At 36.8% G+C, this 11,059-nt stretch overlaps 1 protein-coding gene and 1 pseudogene across 4 annotated transcripts in view; both read left to right on the forward strand.

Annotated features, from left to right (window-relative positions):
• Nucleotides 1–8,922, forward strand: part of ARAP2 (ArfGAP with RhoGAP domain, ankyrin repeat and PH domain 2) — a 182,051-nt gene extending 173,129 nt beyond the window's left edge. For 2 of the 4 annotated variants that reach the window (XM_023224473.1, XM_023224471.1), the window contains exons 32-33: nt 1,358–1,492; nt 6,622–8,700. In XM_023224473.1, the coding sequence (XP_023080241.1) occupies nt 1,358–1,492; nt 6,622–6,993 (507 nt within the window). In that variant the 3' untranslated portion in view covers nt 6,994–8,700. Of the gene's footprint in view, nt 1–1,357; nt 1,493–6,621 lie in introns of all 4 variants that reach the window. The other 2 variants (XM_023224470.2, XM_023224474.2) reach the window with 1 other exon arrangement.
• Nucleotides 8,923–9,136: 214 nt separating this feature from the next.
• On the forward strand, nt 9,137–10,718 carry LOC111550886 (annotated as a pseudogene).
• The last annotated feature ends 341 nt before the right edge of the window (nt 10,719–11,059 follow it).

Consider the following 11,059-nt stretch of genomic DNA (forward strand, 5'->3'; position numbering starts at 1 on the left):
TGAAAGTGTAAGGGCAATTCACAGAATCACCTATTTCCCTCTCAGTTTTCTCCCAGGTTTATGTTTTGGGAACATTGCAATTATATGATATATAATATCCTTTTTTTAACCATGTTTGGTACCATGTCATAAAAGTAATATGAAGCTATAATCTTCCAACTGAAATACTGTATAACCTACCATTATAGATTTGCTGAATTAAGGTAAATACTTCACTAACATTCAAGGGTAGATATGATGCACATAAAAGGATCTGCACTGTAAGATCATTGAGGAATAAATGAAAATCACATGTACATTGATAAACATGCAGGTTGGCAGTTTGCCCCTTAGTTAAATTAGCTGTTATTATATGGTGAGTAAACAGTAAATATTTCTTTAAATGAGTTCTTTATCATAAAACAACACATTAAAATAAGAACTGCAACATAAGAACAGTAATCTGTTGCTTAAGAATTGAGTGAAATAAAGAGTAGGCATTTAGCTATATAGTTTACTAAATGGTTTTCGTTTCATTACATTATCTGTGAACTTTTCATTTTATACTTGGTATTCTGTGTTTCCTTCATAGATTGAAAGTCGATATACTTTTTCCAAATTCTAGAAAGTTAAACTACTCTGGGGAGTACAAAATTCTTTAAAGAATTTTTTGTATGTATATATCAAAGATTAATCACTCCAGAGCTTATATTTTTACCTGTGAACATTTATCCCCATTCCAGGTTAACCTTTCTCTAGTCATATGTATAACTGTTTAGAAGGCAAGAATATATAGTCAATGATTTGAGAACAAATGTGCCCCACTCTCCGTTGTACAATGATTTTCAGTAAAGATGTTTAAATGAGTAAAAAGATTATATTTCTTTGAAATTCAATTAGATAAAATAGTAACATTTTTCAGGATGTCATAAAGTTAGGCTAATTTTTCTGATAGTCATGCCTTAGGTTGATGTGGGATATGTAAGATGAAATTAGTTTTACACTGAAATCATATTTGGTGTAAATGTATAGTTACATATATTACAGTGGCCTAGAATAGACAAGTGTGCTATTTTTCTTCCACAAAGAGATTTCCAGTTGCCTCAAATATTTTTCCCCTGTTGGTTTGATAAGTAGTATAGAAGGCATGTATCTGAAACTTAGAAATTGAGCTGAGACCTCAAAGCTCAGTTCAGTTAAGAATTTCATGTCCTGGAGCGATGCTGCCACCAGAGTCAACATCATAATCACAAATGGTATTCTCATGGAAATCAGATCACTGGATGTGGATGTGTGGGAAAGAAACCAAGTGGCTATATGACATAGTATACCACATAATAAAATCACACACCAACAGCCAGAAATTGTGTTTCCACAGCATGAAAATGATATATGGCCACCAGCTGGAAAGGAACGAAAACGTTCAATAACCAAAAATCCCAAAATTGGAGGTTTGCCTCTGATTCCTATACAGCATGAGGGGAATGCAACCCTGGCCCGGAAAAATATCGAGGTAGGTTAGGCTTTTGTTTTATATTCAATTATAGAATATATTTTCCTGTGTCATAATGTGATTAGGTCATTAATTACTTCATTGGCTTCAAAAGCACAATAATAATCACTTTGAAAAGCATGGTAATAATCACATACAACAAGAAAACAGTGTGAATAACCTTATACCTTTTATTTCAACACCATTGACCACCCAATCACATATGCACAATACTACCTATTTTCTTATGTCTAAAGTAGCCAATTTTAAAAATGCGTATAGAAATTCTGGTGATAAAATCACAACTTCAGATTTGTTTTACAAGCTTATTTAAAACACTCTCAGAGTAAGCCCATAGCAGAATATGTCTGGAGCCCTGGTAACTGAACTTTCTAGTTATATAATCACATTTCAGTGCTTTGGGAACTGGTGGGATGTCTCAGTTAATTTAAGGACCTACAAGATGACCCCTGAGTATCAAAAAAGATTTGGCATCTTTCATGAAAGCTACTGCTTGTTTTCCTTCTCACCTTGACGGTTGGGAGAACATAAGCAACATCAATCTTGACATGAACTTTGGCCTCTTCAGCAAAGAACATGGGCTGTTTACACTCAAAACTCATTAGCCACTTTGGGACCAACACATATTTCAGTGTCTTAATTGACTCCCTGAAAGCAAAAAGAAAAGCAGTTAGAAGATATTCTTATATCTTCCTTGAGCCTAAATTTGGAATTAAGTTGTTCAAATCTTTTGCTCTCCAAACAGAAATAACTTTTGAAAGACAGAAGCCATTTTGACCTAGTGATTAGTGATTAGATTTTTAAACTTTTTGTGCATATCCTTTCTTGAACATTTATCCCACTGTAATATTCCTTCTCTAAAAGGGAAAGGCTTCAAAAATAATGGTCCTTTGTTTACTGCTTAGATGTTCTGCCCTGATATAATCAAAGTAAGGAATATGTCTCCAAGAAATCATGACCTCGTCATTTCTTCCTTTTTTTTTTTTTTTTTTTTTTCCTTTTTTTTTTCCTCCCTTTTTTTTTTTTTTTTTTTTTTTTTTTTTTTTTTTTTTTTTTTTTTTTGATAATAAACTGCTCTGCAGAGTTCCTTATCTAATCAAACATCTTAAAATTCTAAGAGTTACATTTCCCAGGAACCCAGGACAAGAGACACAGGCTGAACAGATGAAACTAATATAGGGAGAGATACGCCGTACAGTGACTGTAGCTTATTTTGACATTACCTTCGGATCAGTTATCGAGCAAAGCAAAATAAATTATTGGGATCAAAATGCATTCACCAGTATCTAGTATAGATGATGACTGACTGTATAATAATTTCTTAGCCTTATCCCAAATCCACAATTTCAGAGATAACTTTTAACATATTTAAGATAGGAAAACTGATGAACTGAAACTATGAAGTGTTTCAAGCTTTTAAAAGAATTAGAATGCATTATCAATTACTGGAAAATTTCTGAGTCTTTAAAATAAACCAAGCTCTTTTGTAAGAAGGTAGTTTGGTGATTTGATAAATTTGGCAAAGACATTTTTTAACTGTTCTAATGTTGGAAAAACATAATGAAACTTACTTTATAAGGCAATAATATAATTTTTTTAAAAAATTTCATATAAACCATTAAAATATTTGCCATAGAATTAGATTCATATAAAAATGTTAAAAATATATTTACAAAATAACTAACCATTTTTGACCCTTTGTTTTAAAAATGAAAAGTGAGTTAAAATATTATTAAGTAGGATATATTAATAAAAATTAGTAATAACAATGAATATATTCATGAAGAATTACTTTTTCAAAGAAGTTGTTGGCAGATTGATAAATTTTGTGGCTACGCCTGGCTTTCATTCAGTCCTATTGAAAGTCATGTGAGAATACCTTATCCAGGTAGGGAAGGCTTCATGGCGAAAGTGACTTCTAAAGTTAATTGAAGAAATTAGTAGTGAGCCAGCTGAAAATGCCAAGTTGTTGGCAGAGGAAATCACACATGAAGAGGCAAACAGAATGCTTAAGAATGCACAAGCTAGATAGATACTACCTGTGGTCCTCCTGCTGAGTCCCTATAAAATCATGGATATCTTACTTTAACTCCATTGTTCTAAGCTACTTTATCTGTAAGCATATGGGGTTAATAAATGTCACATGATTAAGTGACATTATACATGAGACTTTATTAGAATAATGACTAGCATATCTTTAACGTATATTGAGACAAAATATTAAGGAACTTGGAAGATGATATGGAATAATTCATTAGTTTTTTTAAAAATTGCTATTTTAAGAGCAATATCTGTAAAACAAAAATAATGAGCAAAGAATGATGCACTGAAGCAGAAAATCGTGACATAGAATCCCACCATAAGCCCCTCTTTGCTGTTAGTATCCTGAGCACAGTTTGATGTGGTAGAAAGACGCACATTGGTTTCAGAAAGGCCAACCTGGGGGTCCTCTCCCAAGCTCTCACTTGTGCGACCTTGGGCAAATTTTTTTCTTCGAGTTTCTATTTCTGCATCTGCAAGATAAAAACAATTTACTTTAAACTATGAATAATACGGAGTTTAAAGCATTTAAAGTGTTGTGATGATTAAATGTATTGATATGGTTATGTATTTTACAGCATGAAGATTAATCCAGTGAGTTTGGTAATGGAAAGCCAATTAAGAGAGTTTCTAATACACTCTGTACATATTGGTCATGTTACTTTTTGGTGTCCTGAGACCTCTGTAACCATTGGCTTGCCTCTGGATATAATGGAAAATATGAAGGCACAGGCTAAAGCCATGAGTGATTTGCTGTGAGAACCCATTCTTATACCATTCTCTAGCTATGATAAGTAAAAACTACTCTCTCTGCCACTGAGAGAGACAGACTCTGTTTCATATTATTATTTCCATTCAAACTTCATTGTCTCTTAGACAGAATTTAGGGGCCAAATAATAACATCCATAATGCTGAAATTTGAAGTGCACTACTGATATGGTTTGCATCTGTATCCCCATCCAAATCTAATGTTCAAATGTAATCCAATGTTAGAGGTGGTTAGAGGTGGGGCCTGATAGGAGGTGACTGAATCATGGGGGTGGGTTTTTTTTTTTTTTTTTTTTTGAGACGGAGTCTGGCTCTGTCACCCAGGCTAGAGTGTAGTGGCCGGATCTCAGCTCACTGCAAGCTCCTCCTCTCGGGTTTACGCCATTCTCCTGCCTCAGCCTCCAGAGTAGCTGGGACTACAGGCGCCCGCCACCTCGCCCGGCTAGTTTTTTGTATTTTTTAGTAGAGATGGGGTTTCACTGTGTTAGCCAGGATGGTCTTGATCTCCTGACCTCGTGATCCGCCCGTCTCAGCCTCCCAAAGTGCTGGGATTACAGGCTTGAGCCACCGCGCCCGGCCCTAGGGTGGGGTTTTAATGAGTGGTTTAGTACCATTCCCTCTGTACTGTTCTCCTGAGTGAGTTATCTTGAGATCTGGTCCTTTAAAAGTGTGTAGCACCTTTCCCCTCTCTCTCTTGCTTCTGTTCAAGCCATGTAAGACTTGGTACTAAGCCACTCATTAAAACCCCACCTCCATGATTCAGTCACCTCCTATCAGGCCCCACCTCTAACACTGGATTACATTTGAACATGAGATTTGGGTGGGGATACAGATGCAAACCATATCAGTAGTGTACTTCAAATTTCAGCATTATGGATGCTATTACTTGGCCCCTAAATTCTGTGTTTAAGAGAGCCCCAAAGTTTTATGCTGATGGTTGAAAGATAGTGAGAACTGTTACTCTGACATATAAAACCTCTCTATATTTATTCTTAATTTTTCCCAAGTAATGGATGCCAAGTGAAACTTTTTAACAAGATTAAAGTTTGTTTATAAACCCTGTCTTGTTGTTTTTTACTTCATTTGTGATAAAATAAATATATCATGAAATTTTCTGCTTTATTTAAAAACACATACAATTCAGTGGCATTGGTTGCATTTACATTGTTGTTCAACCGTCACTACTCTTTTTCTTAGTATTTTAACATATTCTAATGAAACTTTGGAATTAAGCTAGATATTAAACATTTCTTCCAATAAATTTCAGAGTAGGAAAAATGTGTATAACTTAAGATGTATAATCAGAATCTTACCAGAAAATTCCAAATTTCAAAATTATTTGTACATTATATTCATGAAAATATTTTTATTCCATTTTAATTTTCTGTTATAAATTTATGTTTGGATCTACTGCAATTAAGGATAATAGAAAAGAAAATAGAACATTGTTGTATACTGGAAACTTTTTAAACTTTTCTTCATTTACTCATTCAAAAATATTTATTGATCATTTCCTATGTGTATACAAGGTTCACACTTCAGTGAACTAATTAAACAAAAGGGAAAAAAAAAAAACAGAAATCTTGCTAGATACATATAAGCAGGAGTGAGTTAGAAGAGGTAAGTATGAAGTGAGATTAAATTTGAGTAACCCAAAAGACTTCTTTGAAGTGGTATGTTGAATGCATGTTAAAATGAATTTCCATGGATTGCATTTTGCAGATGTTTCTCAACTTATGATGGGGTTACATACCAATAAACTCACCATAAGGTGAAAATACCTAAAATAAAAAATACGTTAAATACAACTAACCTATGGAATGTTGTAGCTTAGCCTAGCCTAGTTTAAACGTGCTCAGAACATTTATATTAGCCTCCAGCTGGGCAGAATCATCTGGCAACACAGCACACCATATCAGTTATTCACCCTCCTGAGTCCATGGCTGACTGGGAGCTGCAGCTCACTGCCACTGCCCAGCGTCACCAGGGAGTGTCCTACCACGCATCGCTAACTGGAGAAAAAATCAAAATTCAAAATTTGAAGTATGCTTTCTACTTAATGCATATTTGTTTTGCACCATTGTGAAGTCAAAAAATCGTATCGAAGCATTGTAAGCCAGGGACTGTCTGTAGTTGATTTTGTAGCTCTAAGATTAGTATATAAATTAAGACATGCCACTTTTATCGAAGTAAAGTTAGGACCTAAGTCATAAAAATGAGCTCTTTTATAGGAAGCATCAACTTTTATGTGGATTGCACTTTCTAAACCTAAATTGTGCCAAATCTTGCTTCCCTGTGAGACATTTTATTTTATTTTTAGAGTGCAAGAGCAGAACTTGAAAGGCTGCGGCTCATTGAAAAGTGTGATAAAGAGTCCGTGGACTCGAGCTTAAAGGAGAGAGCTTCCATGGTGGCCCACTGCCTGGAGCACAAGGACGATAAACTTCGAAATCGAACCCGAAAACATCGGAGTTTCAACTGCCTGGAGGACACAGAGCCTGAAGCCCCACTTGGGCAACCAAAAGGCCATAAAGGACTAAAGACATTGAGGAAGACTGAGGACAGGAATAGCAAGGCTACTTTGGACTCTGATCATAAGTTACCATCAAGGGTAATTGAAGAACTTAATGTGGTTCTACAGCGGTCAAGAACCCTTCCAAGAGAATTACAGGATGAGCAGATTTTGAAGTAGCAAATAAAATGAATTGCTCCCCAGATTATTTTTTTAAGTATTGTATGCAATCTTTATGTGTAAATCTGAAACTGAACTATAAGATAATTCATAAGAATTTGCCTATTGATAGGCAAATTTGTCTATACTTAGGCATTTAAGGAGCATTTAAAAATATGTATATATGTGATTAAGTGTAAGATTAACTTTATTTTGGTCTGAACAAAGCTTGTAAAGTTCCATTGTATTAACTTTGTGTAAGAAGACAATGGGTTACTTAGGTGGTCTGCCCTTTTAAAGTAGTTATCTGTTAAGTGGTATAATTTATGAGCAGAAATCTCAAACTGTACTGTATTGTATAAAATGCTGTGTTTAAATGAAGTCTAAGAAACTATCTGTAACATATTTTGCACTTTGAGAAACCTTGTATATTAAATTACCATATGTTTTTAGGTTTACAGAGGGTCTACCTTAGGGAAAAGAAGGGAAGTAAATTGAAAAAGGGGGGAAGAATTTATTGTCGTGGTTGCCTAAAAAACACTGGAGCTTTTAAAAGAAGCAAGGAGTTAAATGTCCTGCAAAACAAGGAAATGAGCTAAGATTCATTCAAGTTCACTAATGACCAGAACTTGTCAATGAGAAGCCACTTGTTAAGAAAAGAGTCCAGGGTTTATTTCCCAAGAGTAATATTCGGCCAACAGATGTAAATAATAGCACTAGCCACTCTTATTAATATTTATAGTGTTAGAAAACCAGCCACATTATAGATTCACTACGTTTGAGCTCATTGTTGGTGGCTGCTAAGGGGAAACTTACACTGCATTGGAGAGGTTGTGTACACAGGACCTGGCCTGGATGCTGATTGCGCTGTTGTTGTATGCAAGCATTTTTTTTTTTTTTTTTTTAGAATTTCTGACTATACTTTTGGTACGAACAAAATTCATCACCGCAAGGTCCTGTTGTTCTGTTTGATTTTTACAATTTTTATTATTTTAAGTAAGATTATAATGTTTCTTTGAATTCTCAGAAATAACTGGAAGAATACAATATTATGGCCACTATGGAGCCAGGGGGTAGTTGGTGGTTTACTGTACATTTGGGGCTACTTGTTCACATTTAATCTAGGTGTTTTTTTGTTTTTTGTTTTGTTTTTTTAAATAAAGGAGTGGTCTCTTCCCTGTACTTGTGAATAAGGACAAAGCCCTATTTTTGTTTCCACATAAAGATCAGCTACTGAATTGGTGATTTTCCTGACAGACAGTACTATCTAATCATAGTTCATGTTAGGGGAAGCATTTTTCATCAGTTTCTTTAAAATTGAGTTATGTTTGCTGAGTTTTGATATTAAACATTATTTTATGTAGCTAAGCCTTTTTTTTTTTAGCATTTCCTTTTTATTCTTCAATCTATATACACAGGCCCATACTTCAGTCAGTCCAATCATGGTACAGTGATGTGGTGGTAAATGCTATGAATTTCTTCATTGTAAAATACAGATCATTTGTATTTTGGGGTGATAAAATAGTTCACCATGGGTATGAGATATTTATTCTTTAAATCAAAGTAAATTAGAATTTTTAAAAAGCACAAAACTGCAGGACAGTTTATGAAATAGGTGGCACTATTAGAGAATCTTCCTTTAAAGCAAGAAATCATGTTATTTAGAAAGAAAAACTAATCTTAAATGTACTATTTCTAATAAATATTTATATTTTTTTTGAAATAAAAGGTATGTGGAAGTTAATGTTTGGTGATGTTGGACAGTGGAAAAGTATCTAGAGTTTTTACCTGCCTTATCTGAATTTTTCTTGAAACTTGAGCTTAAACTCTAAAAGCTGTTTCCCTTTCTATTCTGAACAATTGTCTCCATTTTTCAAGTGTAAGATAAGGGCTAATAATGACATCTCATTTATTTTAAGTAAACATTAAAATTGTTTTACAAGTCCACTAGAATGTGACTTTATTATTTTCAGAACTTGAAGGTTGTTACTGTGAAATAGATCAAATAGATTAGCTTTCTTTCCTTTTAAAAAAATTTGAATTTAATATGTACTTCAAACTGGTCGTATTGTTTTTCCAAACAGGTCAATATAAGTAGCTTTATTTATTAAAAGGCCCACTTGCTGAGAACCAGGCACAATTACAGGCTCTGTGGCCTGTATTGATGAGGCTGCTGACCAGCCACATCCCTACAAGATGCATAGTACCACCCCTGGTTTATGGGCATCTTTGCCAGCCTTGCCACACCACGGGAAGGCCAAGGGCCTGGCACAAGTGTCTGGCACCTCAGCAGTGCCACTTGGTCATTCATGAGCAGACCCTCATGTTCAAGAACAGTGCCTGACACCCAGGCCACTTCAGCTGCATCCACCGTAGGAAGGAGCTGACTGGTGAGGCCCATGAGCTGAAGGGTGAACTCTACTGCCTGCCCTGCATTTATAAGATGCTGGCCCTATTTTTAGGGACTGCAGCCAGCCCATCAAGGGTCACATAGTGAATACACTGGGCAAAGAGTGGTGGCATGCAGAGCTTTTTGCCCTGAGTGTGAGAAGCCATTCCTGGAGCTCTGGCACTATGAGAAGAAGGGCCTGGCCTACTTTGAGATCCTCTACAGCCAGCTCTATGGAACATCTGCTACAGCTGCAGCCATGAAGTCAAGGGTGACATGGTGTTGGTCCTCAACAAGGCCTGATGTGTGTGAACTGCTTCTCCTGCTCCACCTGCAAGAGCAGGCTCACTCTGAAGATCAGCTTTGTGGAGTTTGACATGAAGCCCGTGTGTAAAAGGTGCTAGAACTTCCTACTGGAGCTGAAGAAGAGGCTGAAGAAGTCATTGGAACTCACATCTTGCTAGGCCCAGCCCAAGTCTGGGGACCTCAACTCTGAGGGCTCTCTTGCCTGGCCCTTCTCTCCCTCCCTTTCTTCTCCCAGAGGACCTCTCCTTTCTCCCTCTCCAGCTCGCTGCCTTCTCACAGCCGCCTCCCACTTCTATTGTCTGCTCTTGGACTCCTCATCTCCCTTTACCTGCTTCTTATCTTCCCCTTGTCTCTTTCCTCATCATCTCTACCCTTTCTATTATCTTATCTCTGCCTTCCCCAATGTCTTTTCTCTCCTTTGCGGTGGCTCCTCTCCTTCCTTCTGTGCAGAGGCAGGGACCCAAGAGGTGGGGAGCCTGTGAAGGGCCTGGGCCCATGCCCTGTGACTGCATCTACCTCTGTCCGTGGGCTTCAGACTGCAGAACTCCAGAGAGAGCAAACCAGTGTCTGGGAGCACCAGGGCTCCTATCCTGACCTGTCGCTCCCCACAGCGGACCAGGTTGCACATATTCCTGTGGGACCCTCCACCCCAGAGTGTACCCACAGCCAGGGCAGCCCACCTGAGCTGTAGGACTAGGGCTACCCTTCAGTCTCACCATTCACTTAACCAAGTAGTATCCCTGGGCTCAAACTGGGCCAACAAATCCTGCCACACCATTCACTACCTGCAGGAAAAGGAGTCCACTTCCATCAAGAGGACTTTCTGAAATCCCACCGTGGCCCCTGCCTCTGGCTAGGCCACTGTGGTTTTCCCCTCCCCCAGCCCAGAACCTGTGTTGAGACTTTGGGCGTGGCTGGGAACAGGAGGTGATAGGGTCAGAGGTGGCTTATTTCCACTTCCAAGGAGGAGAATTCCTCCACAACCAGAGCAGACCTGATGTTGGGACTCAAGCTTGCAATAATGAAGGCTTAGTCACTGGAAAAAAAAAAAGCAAAGTGCTCAAAGACACTCTGCACTCTGAATTTTATTTCTGTAGCCCTAAAATTAATTAGACGTGGTTTTTAAGTAGTTGATTTCTAAACAAATCATTACCTGATGATTCATCAAAGTGTCACTGAGAACTCAAAACCAAGCAAAAATAATTGAAGCAAAAATGTGACTTATGAACATAACTATATTAGCTGCTGAATTGCATTATTTTTAATTCAAAAACTGTAATGCAAAAGCAATTTTTAAAATGCATCAAATTTATTTGAACAGGTTGTAGCATGCAGATATTTGCATCTTTTTAAAGTTTTAATAATCACTTTAGGAAGAAGATTAAAACTTTC

This window comes from Piliocolobus tephrosceles, chromosome 3 (genome assembly GCF_002776525.5).
Source record: "Piliocolobus tephrosceles isolate RC106 chromosome 3, ASM277652v3, whole genome shotgun sequence".
In the NCBI taxonomy this organism is placed as follows: Eukaryota; Metazoa; Chordata; class Mammalia; order Primates; family Cercopithecidae; genus Piliocolobus; species Piliocolobus tephrosceles.